Source organism: Panthera tigris, chromosome A2 (assembly GCF_018350195.1).
Source record: "Panthera tigris isolate Pti1 chromosome A2, P.tigris_Pti1_mat1.1, whole genome shotgun sequence".
NCBI classification, from domain to species: domain Eukaryota; kingdom Metazoa; phylum Chordata; class Mammalia; order Carnivora; family Felidae; genus Panthera; species Panthera tigris.
In genome coordinates, this window is record NC_056661.1 from 56,237,415 (window position 1) to 56,258,068 (window position 20,654).

At 54.9% G+C, this 20,654-nt stretch overlaps 1 protein-coding gene across 3 annotated transcripts in view; it reads left to right on the plus strand.

Annotated features, from left to right (window-relative positions):
• Positions 1 to 20,654, plus strand: part of IQSEC1 (IQ motif and Sec7 domain ArfGEF 1) — a 121,283-nt gene that overhangs the window by 24,452 nt on the left and 76,177 nt on the right. The window contains exon 1 of one of the 3 annotated variants that reach the window (XM_042979610.1): positions 8,552 to 9,289. The exons of the other annotated variants lie outside the window; for them this stretch is intronic. Within the exon in view, the coding sequence (XP_042835544.1) occupies positions 9,153 to 9,289 (137 nt within the window). The 5' untranslated portion in view covers positions 8,552 to 9,152. Of the gene's footprint in view, positions 1 to 8,551; positions 9,290 to 20,654 lie in introns of those variants that run through there. 3 annotated transcript variants of the gene reach the window in all.

The following is a 20,654-nucleotide window of genomic DNA, read 5'->3' on the forward strand; positions in this document are numbered from 1 at the left end:
TTCCCTCACCTGCTTTCCAATTAACCAAGGAACACACTCCTGGCACTGATAACAAGAGGATGTGTCTTCTCTAGAAGACCGTCGTCAGTTATTAAAACCACAAGCATCTTTTCTTCCTTTAGATGCTCTTTTTAAAAACGTTTTTGAAATTATAAAGTTCATTCATAGTTCTTAAAAACAAAACCTCCAACATACAGAAGAATGTAACAGGAGGCTCGGGATGGGGACACATGCTCTGCCCCAAAAGTCTACTCCCGGTGGCCACTGTCCAGTTTGCCGTGAGCATCAATAAGGTGCTACGAGGTGAGGAAGAGCCACCAGGAGCTGAACTGCTCCTTTATTCACCTGTCACTAGTGCCTTGTATACTCCAAGAATGCCTTAGACGCTCAGTAAATGCTGCAAGGCAAGAGACTGAGGTGGTCGGGTGCCCCTTTTTCATAAGTCTGTGTTCAAATCCCAGCTCAGACACTTAGCAGTTGTGTGAGCCTGGAAAGGTGAATTACCCTCTCTGTGCTATAGTGTCCTTGTCTATGAAATTGGGATAGTAGTTCTACCGCAAGTAAATGAACTAAGTCCCATAAAGTGCTGAACAAAATGTCTACCTCTCGCCTCTGATCTGTCGGTTCCTTCCTCGATCTGCTGCCTACTCCAACCTGGTCCCCATATCCAGGGTCATGAGATACAAAGCTGAAAATCAGGCTCCTTCCCTCCCAGAAGCCCAGAGAGGGGAAGTGCCTTGCCCAAGGTCATGCAGCCCGTGGGTGGCAGGGCCCGCAAAGACTCCAGTCTCCTGACTCATTACATCACTAAGGCGGCTTCCCCACAGCTGGACCACTGCAGACGCGTCCCTCTGGCCTCCTGTCTTGCCCCTTCTGGCCACCAGGGGGCGTTTCCTAACTCACAGCCCAAACAGCTGAGGTCCTGGCTGCAAACTGGTCGGGGGCTCCCCGCCGCCTAGGAACGAACGGAAGATGCTCTTTATTTGGCCTGGTGTTCAAGGCTCTCAGAACCCGCCTTCTCTCCCATACACACAGGGCAATGCGCATTCCCATCCTTGCTTTATCCTTAAGCACCCTCCTCCTGGAGCGTCGGCCCCCTTCCTGCCCCTTTCAGGCCCAGCCTCTCCTCTTTACGCCACTTCTTCCCCTGGTATCGGGTCCCTCTCTCAAACTGTGCCACCCCATCCTCTAGGAGAGTTGCCACACCACTGAGGCCCATCCCCAGCATTCAGCTGGTGCTGAGTCAACGTTTGCTGTTGGGTAAGCCGCGCAGCCGGCAGGCAGAGACCCTCCCCCCAGACTGCGAGGGGCCTTGTGTCCTGGAGGAGACTCAGAGGGACGTGGTGCCAGGGTGGGTGTGAGCATCCCGCTCCCGCTGTGCAACTCCGGACCAGTGGCTGCCTCTCTCTGAGCCTCGGTTTTCTCATCTGTGAACCGGGAAGGCTGGGGGGGGGGGGTGGTGCTGGGCATTGCCTGCCTGCTGGGGCTGCATTTCTCCGGGGGAGGGGCCGAGGGACTTGGCCTGAGGTCGCGGTTACTAGGTGTTTATGTGAGGGTCTCGGGGAGTGAGGGAAATGCTGGGGCCACAGTGCGCGCTCCAACGCGCCTGGACCTTGTGTACCCGGCTCCCCCAGCCAGCGGCTGCAGCGGCCCCACCAACCCGAGCGCCCTCACCTTGTCCCCGCTCAGGTGACGTCGGCGGCCGGGGCGGCACCCATCCTCCCCACCGCCGCCGCCCCCCACCCCCACACACACACATACACCTTTCCAAGGGGGTAAACTGAGGCTGGCGTGGCGAGGCCGCAGCCAAGGTCACGGCGCGCGGTGGCGGAGAGGGCAGAAGGGCCGGCGGTGCTCGGGCTCGGGCTCGGGCTCGGGCTCGGGCTCGGGCTCGGGCTGCTGACGCCCCCGGGCCCCCCCGCGCCCCGCCGGCCCGACGCGCTGGAGCCGCGCCCGCGCTCCGCGCCCGCCGCGGGGACGGCGCGCGCTCGGCGGCTGCAGGCGGACCCGCGAGGTAGGAGGCGGGCCGGCGGGGGACGCGCGCGGCGGCCGGTGCGGTGCGGTGCGGGGTCGAGCCCGGGGCTGGGGGCTGCGGGGACTGCGGCCCGGAGTCCCCTCCGCCGAAAGGCCTGGGCGGCAGCTCCGCCCCCGGAGCCGCGGCTACACGGACGCGCGAGCAGCTCTTGGGAACCGGGGGAGGGAGGGGTGATCGCAGGAGGCTTTGCGGAGCCCGGCCGGGGAGGAGGTTCCGAAGCCGCAGTGGCGGAGAGGACACTGGCCACTGGGTCGTAGGGTTGGGGGATCAGAGGCCGCCAGGCTCTCGGCCTTGGAAGCCGGGGTTACGCAGGCGGCCCGGAGGGCCTGGGGTGCGCCAACGCCAGTCTTTCTGAGCCCGGGCTCTGCGGGTGTCGCTCTCTGGAACTCGATCGGTGAGGACGTAGGAGATTCAGCCTCCGCGGCTATGCGGACCCTTTATGCAAAACCTTGTGGACGCTGAAGGCGCGATGTTGGGGGGAGGGGGGGCTCAGGGTGCTCCATTTCCGCGTCTATGCAGTTGGCTGTCTCCCTGGGGCGGGGAAACGTGAATCCAGGCTTGGAGGGTCGCCTGGTGAAGCTGCCCCCTACCAGCCCTTCCCCTGCTCCTGCCTCCCAGCGGAGAAAACCAGCCACGCGTCCGGGGTCGGGAGCCTGCGGGCGGGAGGTTGAGGCATCTCCGGAATTCGCTGGGAGCCAGATAGACGCGTCCAGGGAGGGAGTGAGGAGTTAGGGCTGGGCTGGAGGGCTGGGTCCGAATCCAGACCTGCCCCTGACCCCCTGTGTGACCTTGGGCAGCCCCTCCTCCTGCCACCACGTGGGCAAGAGGCTGGTTTTTATTCTGGAGACGCTCCGGGTCAGACCCCCAGGGGCGGGCAATCGGTGTAGGTGATGGTGCTTGAGGACTGGAACAGCCAGGGCAGTCCTTGGACCCAGTCCCAAATAGGAGGCAGCAGTGGTCTGAGAACTGACGGGGTTGTTTCAGGTGTCAGGACAGCCTGAGGTGGACGCTCCTGGGCCAGGGGGTCCGGGGTGTAGGAAACCCTTGCCCTGTCTGATACCAACAGCCTTGGGCAGTATTGAGGGAAGGGACATTTGGCCCCGGTGGTGAGAGGAGGCTGTCCCCACCCCAGTCATGGGGAACCCCCCTTCCCATGTTTCTGCCAGGCATTTGCCACTTTAAATTGCCAAGCTCTCAACTGTCACAGCTGATCTGTTCCTGGAGCAGACGGAGCAGAAAGACGACAGTGGGTGTCCCCTCCCCCCAGCCCTGTCCATGAGATTAGGCTCACGGGGACGGCATTCTGCTCTGCCTGGTCAGCTTTGCACATTTTGCTCTGAGCATGCTCCATAATTGGTGGGGGTGGGGGGAGAGGGGAACCAGTTGTCCTGCACTATAGGAGCAAGAGTCTGGTTGTGTGCTTTGATGAGGCCCTGCTCCACTCTGTGCTCTGTCCCCACCAGACTGCACATGCTGGCCTGTGCAGCCCCTGGGAGCAACTCTAAACTGAGGTGACACGGGAATGCCCCTCTGGTCACCCTCTCCTGCCCCCAGCACTGTGCCTGACTCCTCCCTTGGACTGGTAAGGCCAGAGCCCAGCAGTCGAGTTTGAAAGGAGAGAAGAGAAACAGTCCCACCCCCCCCCTTTGCCCCCCACCCCGGCAGGAAAAGATGAGCTAAGAGGGGCTGGGGGTGCCACAATGCCCACAGCCTTGACACTGAGCATCAGAGCTGGAGGGAGCATCCTAGGGCCCAATCCCTTATTAGAGATGGGGAAACTGAGGCCAGAGAGAGGCAGGAACACGTCCAAGGTCACACAGCCTCCCACTGTCCCCAGCTCTCCAGACATCCTTGGGTTGCTAGGGAACACTCAGAGGACTCGCTGTTCCCATAGAGGTCCCTGCAGTGGAGAGACAAGGAAGGGGACTGGTGCCGTCTTCTGCAGGGGACTCCAGCTCCTGCACACCGTGCAAACATTAAGCAATCTCGGGTCTCATGACCAGAGTTGCCATACCTTTCTCAAGGCTGCTTTTCAAAAGTGCCTGTGGCTGCCTGCCCTTCCAACAGCTGTTCTGACCAGCCTGCCCTGCCCACCCCATACCTGCTGGCCCCACAGCAACCCCCATGATATCAGTTATGCCCCTTCCCCATTGTGCGGAGGGGAGTGCCGAGGCCGAGCCAGAACTTGGGACCCTTTGTGTCTTCACCTTTCTCCCACCCCTGGTGTTCTGACTACTGGGATGGGGGGTGGGGGGTAAACTAAGCACCTAACCAACCGTACCCAAAAAGAGCACAGCTGGCCTTTGGTTCTATAGTAAGCTTCCTGTCAGCAGGGTGTGCAAGCGGGGCTCAGTACTGACCAGTGAGGGAGGCTACGAATCTGGAGGGTTGACCCCATGTCTCATCCCTCCCTGCCGGCATCTCAGAATTGGGGTGGGGAATGAGATTGTTTGCTCCTGTCAAGAAGTGAGTTTTGCATAAAAGTGGCTGGGCCAAGCCCCATCCTGTTGGTGAGGTCCGTGTGGACTGGGGTTCCCCCCGTCCCGCCCCCACACCACGGAACTCAGACCTGGCTATTGCCATGGTGAGGTATAACTCAGACCTGCTTGGGGGATCAGCATCTTCTAGTGCCTGATGTCTTCCCACTGGACCCAGCCTGGCCCCGTCCTGGCTCCCACAAGAATGCATACCCCGCCCTGCCACCTAGACACCTCTGGTCATCCTTTTTTATTCTCATCTATGTCACTGCCTCAGCAAAGCCTGCCCTGAGTCCCTGTGTTCTCCCCTAAAGTGAGCCATTATCGCTGAGCAGAATAGCGTGCTGGGGCATAGGTGAGACTGCCATTAGACCTCCCTGGTGAGACACTAGGCTTCAGGAAGCCCCTCCCTCACCCCCACCCCCCAGGCTGTTCAGTAAGGCTACCTCAGCAAGTGCCAACTTGGGAAGGCAGGACACAGGCAGCCAAGCTGTCAGCGACTCTTCGAAGAACTACGTGTATGTGGCCTTCTGATCCAACACGATTGCAGTTCAAACCCAGTGAACGTTTTTTAAGCATCTGCTCCTTGCCAGAGCCCCTCACGGTGGCTCTCACATATATTATCCCATTTCATTTGCAAAACCACAAAGCCATCTATCAATGTGTGTGAAGGTTCTGGAAGCATAATATTAAAACAATTATGTCAATCCCACAGGCCAGCGGGAAGGATTTGGGATGCTGCACCCTCCCACCTACCTCGGATGACGATCCTTTCTCTTCCTTGGGCCCCTAGAGCCCCACGGTTTGCCAGTTTTCATGCCCAGATGCTCCTAGGGAGACATTCCTCTGGGAGGGGCTCATGAGTGAGCACAGAGTCCAGGCTGACCCACATAAATCCACGTGCCATATGTGACAGGGATATAAAGGCTTGGGCCTCACATGCTGCCTCTTTAGAAGGTAATCCCAGCCTGTGCTGTGTCCCTTTCTGTTGGAATGACACAATCACTCACGACTAAACTCCCTGAGGCCAGAACAGTGGCTGAGGCACCTCGTAGTCCCTAGTGCTGGGGGCGAATATAATTTTTTGTTGTGCTCAACTGAGCTGGATCCAAAAAACAAAAAAAACAAAAAGCAAAAAACAACCTGCCTTCATGAGGGAGTGAGTTCCCTTCACTGGAGGTATGCAAACTGAGGCTGATCAGAAGATTTATGTTTCTCAGTTGGTTTAGATGCCCTGGAGGGTCATTGGAGCTTCAAGACTCCCAGAGCCAATGATTTATTATTATTATTATTATTATTATTATTATTATTACCCGAGGGCTTGCTGAAAGCTATCCTGATAGTAATATAGGTTTGTAAAAATGCTAAGGGCCAGAGTGTTTTAATAAAGCCAGTTGCCTGGGGGTATCATGGGAATATTTCATTATTCAGCTCATCCAGATACGGAACTAGGACCAGTTTTTGGACTTAGCCAGGGGGCCTGAGGATTTGGTATGAAGTGAAGCAATACGGAAATTGAGTGTCTTATGGCAAATCCGTGAGCAGTGCTCGGGTCACTGTTGGTCACCCTGGCTTGGGAAACTTGAGGGAAGAGCACTTTGGACAAGCTCTCGCTTTGGACGAGTCCCTTCCCGCCCCCCGGACCGGAGTTTGGAACAGGCCAGGACACAGTTTGGAAGGGGCGCCTGGGTGGCTCAGTTGGTTAAGTGCCTGACTCCGGCTCAGGTCAGGATCTTGTGGTCCATGAGTTCGGGCCCCGCATCGGGCTCTGTGCTGACAGCTCAGAGCCTGGAGCCTGCTTTGGATTCTCTGTCTCCCTTTCTCTCTGGCTCTCCCCCATTCACACTCTGTCTCTCTCTGTCTCTGAAAAATGAGTAAATTGTTAAAAAATTTTTTTTAAAAAAGAACACGCTTTGGAAGCTGTAACTGGCACCCCAAAGGAGTGGGGTTGGGGGGTAGGAATGGGGGAACAGGAGGGCTGGAGCACGTAGACCCTGATACCCGGACCCTGTATGTGGACTGACTGACAGGCTGGCCTGCCTCTGGGGCTGGGTTCAAGTGCCAGCTCTCAACTTCCTAGTGCTGTGACCTTGGATAATTCACAACCTCCCTGAGCCTCAGTTTCCTCCTCCTTAAGATGGGGGTGATGATAGTACCAGCTGCCTAAGACAGTTATGAAAATAATTCTGAGAAAGTGTGTCAATGTCATAGTTATTTTTCATTTTCTCCTTTGGGGATGTCACAGGAGCCACTGAGTATTTCTAGGACCTCAGAGTCCAAATAGAAATGCAAGCTCCATTCATGCAACAAATATTTATGGAGCACCTACTATGATACCTCAGGAGCAAAACAGACAAAAAACCCTTCCCCCCAGGAGTTTTTGTTCTAGCGCCCAGAGACCCACGATGGATAAGTAAGGGAATAAAGAAAATTTCAGAGAGTGGTAAATGCTACAAGGAATCAGTCTGCCCTGATTGATGTTAAAGGTGATTTGCAATGGAAAAATTCTCCCAAACGGAAAAGGAGAGAACCTGGTTTGGGACCTAGATTCCAGTCCTGACCCCAACTTGCTGTGCAGCCTTGGGCAAGTTCCTTTCTATCTCTGATCCTCGGTGCTTGTGTTTAAAATGAGAGGGTAGAATGAGCCCTCGCAGCTCACATGGCCTGTGTGGCTGGGTGGCTATGGTGTCGAAGTGTGACTGGTTGTGGCAGGTGACTCTGCAATCACAGCTTGGGGTGTCCGCCTGTCCCCTACCAATGTCAGATACATCTTTCTATTTAAATGTGATATGCAACCTGTCACACAGGAAAGTGAGTAGACATCTGTGCAGCAGCTTAAAGAAAAGTTAGAGACACATACATGTGCCTACCACCTGGGTCAAGAGACTGAGTGTTGCCAGAAGCCCCCTACCCCCACCCAGCTTGGTGCTCTTCCCCAACCATTACCCCTCAAAGATTCTCACCATTTAGACTCTTGTGTTAATGATGCTCTTGTTCTTGCTGTGTTACCGCCCAGCGGAACAACTCTTTTTTTTTTTTAATGTTTATTTTTGAGACAGAGGGAGAGACAGAGATAGAGCGGGAGTGGGGGAGGGGCAGAGGGAGACACAGAGTCCAAAGCAGGCTCCAGGCCCTGAGCTGTCAGCACAGAGCCTGATGCGGGGCTCGAACTCACGAACCGAGAGATCATGACCTGAGCCGAAGTCGGAGGCTCAACCGACTGAGCCACCCAGGCGCCCCAGCTGAACAACTCTTTACGGTATCATTTTGTTTTTCTTATTTTCGAGCTGTCTGTTACATAGACGTAGGCTGTAGATAACTTGTTTGGGTCTGGCTTCTTCGGCTTGCGGGTGCAGCTCTGTGACTCCTCCAGTCGTGAGTAGCTACGGTTTGTCCTTGTCACTGCCCGGTCGTATTCCCTCGCCTCGCTGGGGCCACAGTTTATGTATTCCAGTCTACTGTGGTGGACATGTGGGTTGTTTTTGGTTTGGGGCTATTGTTCTTGAACCTGTCTGTGCGCTAGTGTGCATGGCATGCCCTTCTCCAGGGCATTACCTCTCACTGGGTCGTAGAGAATGCTGTGTGGTCATTCCCTCCCATGGCACCCCCTTCTCCCGACATCGGCTATTATCAGTCTTTGGCATTGTTGCTCAGCTGGTGGGTGTGTAATAGTGGGTCATCGTGGCATTAATTTGCATCTCCCTGATTGCTGATGAGGTTGGGTCGTTTTTGCCTGCTTATTGGCCATTTGGATCTCTTCTTTGGGGAAGTGTTTTTGCCCATCTTGGGCTTTTTATTTTCTTGTTGATTGGGGGGATTCTTTAGGCATTTGAGACTTGAATCCTTGATCATTTATGTATGTTGTAAATATCTTGCTGTTTTTACTCTTTCTGGGGTCTTTGGGTGGACATCTTCATTTCAGAGTTCTTTTTTTTTTAAGTTTATTTTTTTATTTTGAGAGAGAGAGAGAGAGAGAGCGAGCAGGGGAGGAGCAGAGAGAGAAGGAGAGAGAGAATCCCAAGCAGCCTCCACACTGTCAGCGCAGAGCCCAGCTCGGGGCTCGAACTCACGAACCGTGAAATCATGACCTGAGCCAAAATCAAGAGTTGGACTTTCAACCGATGGAGCCGCCCAGGCACTGCATTTCAGAGTTCTTCATTTAAGTAGTCAAATTTATCTCGAGCTTTATTATCAATGTTTTCTGTTTTAAGAAATCCTTTCCCACTCCGTGGCCATGCATATTCTGTATATTTTACATTAGATCTTTACCTGGAATTGATTCGTGTGTGGCGTAAGATAAGGATCCCGTTCCAAGTGTGCACACGCACACACACGCACACACACCATTACCCAGCACCATTTGATGAGCCCTTTTCCCCATCTGCCCTGCCCCCCCCCCACATACCCATACCTTTCCGGGGGTGGCGGGCAGGAGCCCAGGACACAGGCTCTAGACAGGAGGAGCCAGCAGGAGTGTGGTGATCAGGGACAGCCCCCGAGGGCAAGGAGGGCTGCGCAGGCGGCCCTCCCCCATGGGACCAGCTGCCACTCCTGCCAAACAGGTCTGTGGGGCTGTGGCTGTCACGTGTCCCGCTGGCGCTGACTCGGGCTCTGGCGGATTAAGCAGGGGCTGAGGGCTTATGACCCACGCTGGCCACTGCATAGGCCCGGGAAGGGCTGAGGAAGCTCATCTACGTGGGCCACAGAGGAGGCCCCTGGGGCCAGCGAGGCCGTGCTGTGTGCTGCAGGAGACCCCCACCCAGGGCACTGGACCAAGGTAAGGGAAGGCCAGGGCGATCCCTGGCTGTGTCTTCCTTGCCCACCTCTGGGTACCTGCGTCTGGAAAATAAACGTCTCCTCCTAAGCCCTTTGCATCCGGGTCTGTTTGAGGCAATGGAAGCAGGAGGTGGAGGGACACAGCCTGCCACAAGGACCTGCCAGATCTCAGGCCGCTATGCGAACTCACTTGAGCCCACACACAGGCTCAGGCACCCAGCCCACCCGTCTCCCAGGAGGCTCTGCGTCCTCTCCAGTGTCCAGGGCATGCCCGCTAGAGAGAGGGGGTCACTGCCAACCTCCAGTCAGCCCTCCAGATCCCGGTGCCTTTCCCCGGGCAGTGGCCAGTCCCTGGCCTGGCAGGACATAGCCTTACTGCTCTTGGAGTTATCAGGGCAGGGAGGGAGGGAGGAAGTGGGTGTGGACTGAGCACCTGCTAGGTGCCAGGCACCTCCCCTTGGAGTAGGAGTAATCTTTACTCCTACCAGGCAAACCAGGGCAGATTCGCCCATTTAATAGACGAGGAGACTGAGGCCCAGGAAGGGGCTATGGTTCAGCAGGGGCCTGGGCTGAGAGCATGGCCCGGCAGCATCTCAGCGGACCGTCTCTAGGGCCCCGGATGTTGTAGGCTCTGCTCCCACCACGGCCTGCGGACTCCCCTTGGTTGCCTGACAAGGCACATTCCCTCTGGAGCAGTGTCACTCCTCCCCAGGCTCTCTGAGAACTTCAGGTCCCTGGGAAGAAGTGAAGAGCAAGAATCAGCCTAGAACTAGGCCAGGACTAGTGTGCCTAGCCAGGCTAGGACCTGGGCAATGGTTTGTGTAGTGGGGGTGACAACAAGAGGGGCCCCCTTCTCCGGGTCACTCTGTGGTTACAGTGTAAATGTGCACGAATGGGCCACCAACGCGGCCCGTGTCCCAGCAAGCACAGAGAAGGTTTTTACAGAGAAGGTCGATACCTGAGCTCCCTTTTTTCTCTTTCTTTCTGGGCTTCTTATTTTCAGTTTATTTCTAGGAGTTTACTATTTGCTTAGGAAAGCAGGCCCGTGGTAAAAGTGTTCAACATTACAAGAAGATACAACAAAAACTTCATATGCCCCCCACCTCCCGCTCAGAGCAAACATGGAAAGCGTTTTTGTGGTATCTGGTCAGAAATATTCAGGAGCTTTGTGTGTGTGTGTGTGTGTGTGTGTGTGTATGTTTATTCCCCACGCTGTATTTTAAAGAAAACACCCAGAAGCTCCCTCTGCCCCTATCCTGTGGCTTCTCTCTGGGCCTTTAAATCTGCCCACTCGGCTAGAAAGGCCGGCTGCCTCCTCCCTCCAGAAGGCACACATATTTGTGGACGCTGGCACCAGATTTTCCTCGTCAGCAGGACTCGAGGGAGGCTGTAGCCTGGCACGGGGCAAACAGGGGGATTGTTGAGCTGCAAAGAACGGTCCCTCTGTGCCCCATGAAGGCCCAAGTTGGGAGACCAGCTCCCCCTCCTCCCCACTCCAGCAGATCTGGGGCTGGAGCGAGGGCGGAGCCTGGAGACCTGGCGCGGGCCCAGCCTGGCTGCCAGCTGGCCATTGGGTGACCTTGAGCATGCCCTGGCCTCCTCCGGGCTCCTGCCTCAATGCAGAAGCCCAGGGCATGCAGCAGTCTCTCTGAGAGGACTGAGGGTCTGTCTCCTTGAAGACCCAAGCAAGCCACATGTCACCCTTTCCACCTGAGTTTAAGCCCATGATGTGGGCTGGGGTTTTCACTGCCCTCCTGTTCAGATTTGATGGGATTCCATGAGGCAGCTTAAGTCAGTGCTAAGTTTTGCTGATGTTTTCTCTGTGGGCCTTGTGATTTCTGGACCTGCCGGTGGCTTATCTCTGCTGTGGAAATCTCCCAGAGGGCTTTCTCTGGGGCTTTCTCTCTCCCAGGGTCTAAGAAAGGAAGGCACAGGTGGCTGCATGTGGCCACATGTCCTGCATGCATGATTACAAGTCCTTACTGGAAGGGCTCCCTGCCCCCTTGAAGGAAGAGCCAGATCCACTGTCAGTGTGAGGAGAGTAATAGCAGGGACCCCACCCAGTGGGGCGGAGCTCCAGGCGCTTCTAGTGTACAGATGTTCAGGTTGTGCACTGTGTGAGAGCAGTTGGCAAAGAAAGAAATGGCAGTCTTGACAAGCGTGGGCGTAAGAGGCTATGTCCACCAGATGAGGGCGCCTTTTACAGATTCACATATGGGAGCCCTGCCTGCTGGTGGTAGAACCAGCCTTGAGCATGCTGACTGGCAAAGGAGAGATGCCTGGGAATGGGTTCTCCTCCCCACTTAGGCAGCCCTCCTATGCTTAATTTTTTAGACTCTCTCTCCAGGACTCTGTTGGTAACCTCAGGGGCAAGGCAACTCCATTCTCCTCCGTCTGCGTGAGCGGCTCAAGCAGATCCAGCCCGGTGAATCCTGAGGGAACTGGGCCATATGCCTGGCTTCAGGGGCCACAGAATGGCTTCAGTCAAAACAGACCTAGGTCCACATCTCAGCTCTAGCTTTTCCCGGCTGTCTGCTCCTGCTCAGGACATCGGTGCACAGACCCTCCACTTTACCGTCTATTAATATCCCCCTCCCCAGAACTCAAGTAGGAAGGACCTTTATTTCCCTCTGTGCCTGGTCCCTTGAGAAATGAATGCTGTGTTTATGAAGGCATGTTAATCTGGGGACAGGGACTCACGTGAATTAGACATAACTAATTTCATCCACAAATATTTCTGAAGCACCTAGTATGTGCCTGGCACTGCACTGGAGCTGAAATAAATGGGGAGTCGAGCAGACACGATCCTTATCCTCACGCAGCTGTGCAGCATAAGAGAGGGAGACGCTCCCCTGAGCAGCATCCACGGTGCTAGGAGACATTCCTCGATGGGGCCTGTGGAGAGGTCAGGCAAGGCCTCCCTGAAGGAGCTGAGGCATGCAGGTGGAGCCGGGGTTAAGTAGGTGAAAAGAGAGAGACGTGTGCTGGACAGAGGGACTGGCCTTTGCAAAGGCCCAGGGGCTGGAGCCAACTTGCTGGATAAGAGGATGAGGCCGCGCGGAGGGGGAGGGCAGAGGCCAAATCTGCGAGGCCTTGTGGGCATAGCGAGGAGTTTGGTACTCATTTCTTAAGCAGTGAGGAGCCAGGGTTCGAAGCAGGGCAGTGACATGTTGTTAGATTGAAACGTCGGTGAAATTGGGTTTGAGCCCTGCTCTGCTTCCTAACCCAGCCGCCCGCCCTCTGTACAAGGAGAGCTGGGGAGGAGGGGGCCTTAGATTCTTCAGGCAGAATGGAAGAGGTTTGTATGAGGAAGCTTCGGGCGGGGTCCAAGGGCTGGCTCAGCGGCCCCTCTCTACACCTGCTCCAAGGCTGGGCGGTACCACCCTGTCTGGCCCGCTCTGTCCCGTCTGGGAAGGCCAGGCTGCAGTTCTCCAGAAGGGCGAGAGGTGGCGCCAGCGCCCCAGCGGTGGCCGGTGAACGCCGCCCCGTGCCAGGACCAGCCTAGTGAGTGGTGGGATTGCGGCCACTCTGATCAGGCCAGGGCCAGCCACACTGCCCCCTGCTCCTCACCCGCACCCTGACCCGACACCCAGACTGCTGGTTCGGTGGCTCTGGCCTGCAGTTTTCGCCACCCTATCTTTCGTCCTCTCCAGGGAGGGCTCCACCAGCTGTGCCCTGAACTGTGGTCTCAAACCAATCATAATTTGCCAGCAAGCCCAACCTGGGGACTTCTGGGTGAACCCCCACTTTACAGGGCAGTGCCGGGGTCCTGATCTCTGATCTGCAGTTAATGAAGTCCCAGCCTCACAGGGCGGACAGGGGCATTGACAAATCACGTGTGTAAAACACAGAGTGAGTGCCCAACGGTTAGTCTAGCCAGTGCTGGACATTTAGCAAGCCTTCAGAGCCTGGAACTCCCTTCCCCAGCTCCACATGGCCCCTGTCCCTCGCACTGGAGTTAAAGCACAAAAGGAGCCGATGTGTGTTGAATGAGGAAGTGCCCTTTCCAACCAGAGGCTGCGTCCCAGAGTGGGGACCCTCATGGCTCGGACCACCCACCGTATCGAATCTCGCTTCCCTGTGATCTGTGCGTCTTGCATTTTGTGCGAGTGCCTTGGTACTTCCGGGCCTCTGTCCCTTGGGTAAGATGTGGACTCTGCCCTCTGTGTGGCTAGGAAGGTTGCTGCGCCCCAGTGTGAGCGCCGTGGAGCACCGGGCACAGAATCGGTGCTCCGGAAGTGGCAGCCGTGGCCACTGCTAGTGTACCTAACTGTCCCTAGCGTAGAACTCCAGGTGACCACCAAAGGAGGCCAAGGGGAAGGAGCTAGAGGCTGCATCGCAAGCAGCCTACAGCAGGAGGGAACTTACTAGAAGGTAGCGTTATCCCCAGACTGTCGAGGAAAAATGGGAAGCAAGCCTGGAACAGGGCCCCTCCTGAGAGCAGGTGTCAGGATCCACTAGGGATGCCTCCCAAGAAGGAGGTGCCCACTGATCCGTACTTAGGCACCCGCAGGCAGGGCCGAGCCCGTGAGAGGCCCACCGGGGGGCAGCCACCATAGGGATATTGGCCCACTGTGGGAGGGAACAGGAGGGGTCTTGGGAGAAGAAATGGCCTCAAGGAAGACAACCGGGTTCCAAGCCCAGTGCCCCCACTCCTGGCTTCCCATCCCCATGCGCAGCGGGGATTACCCTTAACCAGGGTAATAATTACCGCGGACGTAGCTGACATGTTGAACAAATTGTTGTGTGCTTGTAATTACAAATTGCATTTCTAACACTCCAGGGGGTTCCCAACCTTGATATCTTTGCTATTAGACACATAAATTATACTCACTTATGGAAATGGCGAGAGAGACCAAAGTTGTCTGTGGGTTGTGCTGCGTAAGGGATGCTCGTTGTGGATCCGCTCCAGGAGTCTGGGGTGGCCCAGTCTGGGTCTTAAGGTTTACTCTTGTTTCGTGGGGTGGGGTCGCATTCCCTTACCCGCCCCAGGCCGGCTTGGTTCAGAGGCTCCTAGGCTTTCCCTGCCTAGGCCTACAGGTTGGAATCCCAGCTCTGCCACTAGCAGGGGAGCGGCCTCAGGGCATACCGCTTAACCTCACTTAACCTCTCTGTGTCTCCCGTTTTCCTTGTGGGCTACGCAACAGGACTTGATAACTGGCCGTAGGAGAGCGTATGGGGAGCACTACCCAGCATTCGGAGGTGCTCCCCGGGGGGGCCTGACCTTGTGGGATGGCAGCCTAGTCTTGTTCCCAAAAGGATGGGAAGAGGGCCTTGACCTCCCCACCCCACCCCCCACCCCCCCGCCCCTCCACTGGGCCCAGGCCCCACCTGGGCCCTCCCCAGCCTTCTGCGGCGGTCAAGTTACACTACATGCTTAAGGATATTTCTTGTTGGAAAAAAGCGTATTCTCAGATCCCTGAGACCCGAGCCACATGAAATGATTCCAGGTGAGCCACAGATTCAGCGTTCGGTAACAAGGAAAATAATGACGTGGGACCCAGAAGAATGCTATTCCCTTCCCAATGCTCTTCCGGCCCTTCCAAGTATTTCAAGACCAAAGTGTCCGTGGGTGCTAAAGTTCTTTAACGCCTCTTTATCACTCAAAAGAAGGCTTAATTGTATCTTGTTATTTTATAGGAAGTTATATAGTCACAAGGCTCAACAGTTAAAGATACAAAAGGCACACAATGAGCACTGAGCTGCCCTCCCGGCCCTGTCAGGTTCCCCCAGAGGTAACCGCCATCCAGATACTTTATGCATATGTCAGCCTGCATGTGTTTACTCCTCTCCCTTCCTTCTGTACCCGAATACAGCATTCATCACCTTCCTGGTTTCACCTGGCAATATATCGTGTATCTCATTCCCGATCAGGATATAAAAGTGATCCTTCTGTTTTATGGCTGCCTTCTATAACACGGATTCTCCGTACTTAACTAATTCCTGTGTTAAACAAACACAGAGCGGGGCTGAAGCACAGGCCGTCTGCGGGTGACAGGATCCAAGCAGGATTTTATAACGGTGTTTTGGTGATTTGTTTTTATGGGAAAACTGAATTTATTCTCAGTGAGACTGGGATTCTTTGTTGATGGAGCAAATGCATAGTTTCCCTGATACAAAGAATAGTGTTAAGTAATCGGTATACAGGTGCTATGTGGTCATTGGGAAAACCAACCTGGGGCTAAATCCAGGCCACTTTTTTTTTTTTTTTTTTTTTTTTTAATGAACTGATTTCTTCTGCTCTTTTAAAAAAAAATTTTTTTTAATGTTTATTTATTTTTGAGAGAGATAGGGACAGAGTGCGAGTGGGGGAGGGGCAGAGAGAGAGGGAGACCCAGAATCCGAAGCAGGCTCCAGGCTCTGAGCTGTCAGCACGGAGCCCGATGCGGGGCTGGAGCTCACAAACAGAGAGATCATGACCTGAGCCGAAGACGGACGCTCAACCGACTGAGCCACTCGGGCGCCCCAAATCCAGGCCATTTCTGCCAGCAGAATTCTGCCCCCTTCATCCTGTGGCCTCATTCCTCACTGCTCACCCGTCCCCACTCTTCGCACTCCACATAGATGTAGATTTTGTGTGTACGATGTATGATTCTACTTTCCCAAGCGAACCAAGCTTTTGCCTATGCTGTTCCCTGTACCTGGAGTGCCCTTCTCTTGCCGGGCCACCCCGTGAATTCCCTTTCGTGCCACAAATCCCAAGACAGGCATCACCTCTTCCAGGAAGCCTTCCCTAAATGGCCATCCCCCCAGCCCTCTGCCAGGTGGCTCCCACACTGCACTGGTGGCCCATTTCAGTGCCCTGGCTAGTGCAGATTCATCAGAATCACCGAGTGTGGAAATTTGCATTTCCATTGATTTGAGAACCACCGGTGGCATGGGAAGAACACAGGCTGAGCGTCAGTGTAGGTGGGTTCTAATCCCAGCTCCGTCCTTTACAGGTTGTGTGTCTTTGGACAAATTACTTAGCCTCTCTGGGCTTCAGGGCCTCCGTGATAAACTGGGATGCCTACCCACCGTATAGAGTGGCTGTCAGGATTATGTGAACTCCTGTGGGAACAGGGCTGGCACCAATGACTCTGATTTGCCTGCAGTCCCTTTACCCACCAAGCTTCCGGAAGGTAGGGCCCACGCCTCTTTGGTTCTGTATCCTCTGAGATACGTAGCCAGTGCCTGACACGTAATAGGTAATCATAAATGTTGGGGGCGGTTGTTGAAACGCATTCAGGAACGCCCACGTTCTCCGTTATAGATTTATTCAAACAATGACTCAGACATCACACATATCCCACGTCCATTAATTCCGAATCAGTGGAGTCGAGTCAAGCTGGTTGCCATCTTCCTCCCCCTGGGACAAAGGAAGGTGTTTAAATCAATAACATAAAGACGATTGCAGAGGGGAATGTTTAACCCACTTAAGAGAAGCTGTCGGTTAGGAGCACTTAGTGGCATCCGTTCGCCAAACAGGCGTCCCCAGCACTTGTTATAAATGAACGTTATAAATTCATTAAGGGAGAGGGCCGCTGGGGCACTGGCTTGGCACCCCCGCGGTAGCCGTTTCTGTGGTATGCACGCACTGCAGAAGAGTAAGCCAGCTGCTTCCCTACTTCCAGGCATTCCCTGGAACGCCACGCGTCTGGATCAGTGGTGGCCGGCTGGGACGTTCCGAAACAGAACCAGGCCTTGCAGATTTCTGTATTTCTTTCTAGATTCCCTCACGTTACCTGCTCCCTTTAATACAGATGGGCCCTGGTTTAAGCAAAGCGACTAGGAAAGAACCCCGAATACGTCAAGGATGGTCATTCGCTTTGCTTAAAGGGATGCCTCTTTTATTGATAAAGTCTTGAGCGGCTGGATCCCATAAGCAATGGGCACGCCGGAGATGAAAATGGGTAGACTTCCAGAGACTATCTGTGGTGTAAAAAGGGGCGCTGGCCCCGACGGAATAAGATAAGGGCGAGAACAGGGAGCGGGCGGGGGCCTGCCATTCCCAGCTGACAGGCCTTGTGCCATCGCTCTGGTTGTCCTGAGTGAGAATGACTGGGTCAACAGGACTCACTCATTTATCAGACATTTATTGAGCACGTACTGTAGAGCAGGTGCCATCTGGATCCTGGGGATACCGTGGTAAACAAAGTCCCCTCCTTCACATGAAGATCTTCGTTCTGGTGGAGGGGACAGACCGTAAAGAAGCAAGTAATTAAGCAAGATAAATATAGGCTGGGAGATGGGCTTCACAGGGAATTAGATGAGCTAGAGAGAACGGGGATGTGCTTTACCTGGGGGTGTCCCAGAAGGTCCCTCAGAGGAGGTGACAGCAAGCGGGCCGCCGTCTGTTGGAACATGTGTGTGCGGTCTCAGAGCCCTTCACATGTGGGGTCTGTCTCTTGCCCAGACTGTAGGCGTGGGGGTGGGGCTTGGAACCACAGAACCTAATTCCTCCTTCCTCTCGCAAACTAGTTCAAGGGGCCCTCTGAGCGCGAGCTCAACCCCGGGGCAGGCTTGTTGAGGGAGGAAGGGAGAGGCACAGGCAGCTGGGGAGAAGGGAAAAAGGCAGGACTGCTTGCCCGATTTGACCGCACCCGGGCCTCTGGGACGCCTCAGCAGAACTGGCAAAAGCCTCAAGTCCTTCCCAGGCCTGGCCACCACGATGCCCCTCCTGCCTCTCCCCAGCTGCTCTCCACTCCAGAAGGGAGGTGGGGCGTTCCCCAGGGCAAAAGGAACCGGGATTTGTGACCTGGGTCCTGGGAGCTGGTGAAGTGGGGGCAGTGGGAGGCAGAACTCTTGCTGGGGGCCCAGCACTTGATATGTCACTGAAGTCTTTGCAACAACCTCAGTGATATGCATTGTTATCCCTTCCCATTTGACAGAGAAGACTGAGGCTCAGAGAGGCCCTGCCCGAGACCACCCTGCCAATAAGGGGACAGGGCCGGGAGTCTGACTCCATAGCCGGTGGGGCATGTGGGGGCTAGATTTGCTTTTGTTATTTCCATTACATCAGTCACGAAGGGAAATGGTCTTCTGCGGGGGACTTCTTGGAACTAAACCTTGAAGACCAAAGGGAATGGTGTTATAAGCACAGACTTGGGAATCAGACAGCCCTGGGTTCAAATCCTTACTTACTAGCTGCTTGGCCTCAAACAAATTCCTTAACCTTTCTTTTTTTTTTGTTTAATGTTTATTTATTTATTTTTGAGAGAAAGAGAGAGAGAGAGAGAGAGTGCACGTGCACATAAGCGGGGGAGGGGCAGAGAGAGAGAGGGAGACAGAGAATCCAAACAGGCTCCAGGCCCTGAACTGTCAGTGCAGAGCCCGACACGGGGCTTGAACTCATGAACTGTGAGGTCATGACTTGAGCTGAAGTCGGATGCTTAACCAACTGAGCCGCCCAGGTGCCCCATTAACCTTTCTGAGGCTCAGTTTCTCTTTCTGGATGATAGGATGAGGACAATAGTAGTGTGTTCCTTAGAAGTTTATTATAAGGCTTAAATGAGATGATAGGTAAAGCATTTAGCACGGAACCTGCATTCAATAAGCACTTTGTGTAGGGGGAAGACCAGGCAGGTCTAGCTTCGTGGTTACGTTAATGGTCTGCGGGCCAAATGGACAGGTGCTCAAATCCCTATCATCCAGCCTCTAGGTGTGTGGCCTTAAGTAAGTTACTCAACCTCTCTGAGCCACAATGTATCTGTAAAATGGAGGGGAGGGTTGTTGAACATTGAATGCGATCACTTCTGTAAAGTGCCTGACCCAGAGTGTGTGCCCCATGATGGGTGGCCTTGGCCGTCTCGGGAGGTAGCAGTCCCCGGACTTAAGGAAGAGGCAGGTAGAGGCAGGGAGGTGGGGAAAGGAGGTTCAGAAAGACCCATCCACTTGCCCAAGAGGTAAGATCGAACATGAGATGCTGGGAAGCCAGGTTATGATGCCACCAGGTGCCCACGCCGTGAGCCTTCCCACTCTGTGGGGGCAACGGTGGCACAGGGGAAGGGACTACCAGGCTCTGAAGGCCTGCTGGGTATCCGGCACTGGCTAGGCAGTTATGGGTGTTCTTGCCAAGCCCCGCACCGCTCCTGCAAGGAAGGTGTACAGGTGAATACACCGAGGCCCCAGGAAGCTGTGTGACTCACCCGAGGTCACATAAGGGGATTGATAGGGAGCTAAAGATGCATGTCCAGGCCCACTGGCCACAAGGCTGCCTCTCCCACCTGCAGCGGAGAACTGAGGTCCCTCTCAGGTCCAGAGAGTGGACACAGAGGGGTTGGACCTGGAAGAGGCCTGGAGTCATTTTCCTGGAGCTGTCCCCAAGGGAGGGCTGACTCCCTCCGCACAAGCATCGTGGGCCCTGCCCCTCTATCCCTGAGGATCTGGCGGTGGCTTCCTTCTGCCACCAGCCAGGGAAAGGAGGGGTGAGTTTGAGGGGCTGAGGTGGGGGTCACTTTTGATTGTATCCAGGGGGCTGGCAGGGCCGCCTGATGGGAAGCGTGGTGCACAGTGTGATTCGGGGGTCAGTGCGGGCTCAGGGAAGAGCCCTCCACTGGTGAAGGTAGCAGCTCAGATGTTTGCTTCTAGATTTCTTCCTGATGTCGTCAGGCCTCTTGAATCCTGCGAGAAGACTGGCAAATGGCCATTTCCCATCCACTTGAACAGAGACCCATAATTGCAGTAGCTGCACTCAGAAGCCACAGGTCTGTTCTCCACAGGCCCTGCCCCCTCACCTCCGGGCCAAGCAGCCAGCTTACCTGGCTGGGCCCAGCAGAGGGACCAGGACGGATGGAGCGTGCCCACAGGAGTGGCCAGACCTAGGAGGGATGCAATGAGCACCTTGTGACCCACGGCCGCCACCACCACCTCCCTTCCCTTTTATGACGAACTATCACCCACTGGGTGGTAGGGGTCGCAGTGGGCGCTCGGGACCTAGAAGCATGGTGGGCTTCTTGGAGGAGGTGATCATTCCCAGCTGTTTTGTTCACATTGTCAGTCACTGAGCACATCCTGACTTTTTCAGAGCTCCTACAGAGCCATCCTATACTGGTACGGGGTTTTGTTCCATTTCATTTGGTTTCTCCTTGCATCTGACCCTGTGTCCTAACCATGCGGTTCTGTTATTGCAACCCCTCCCTAAGGATTTTCCCATGCCCTCACAGCCTGTGTTAATCCCCTTGTCAACTGTTGGCATAACAGAACTGCATCTAATTTTTATTGTTCATTTAAAGACCACAGGAAAACAGCTTTCTTACACCTCAAACCACAATGGTTCCCTGACTCTGTGGTTTGCTTTGTCAGAGCAGTGGGGAAGGAGCCATGGAAAGGAAGTCAGATGACCAACTCTTGGCTGTGCCTCAGAGTGACTTGGGGAAGTGCTCCCC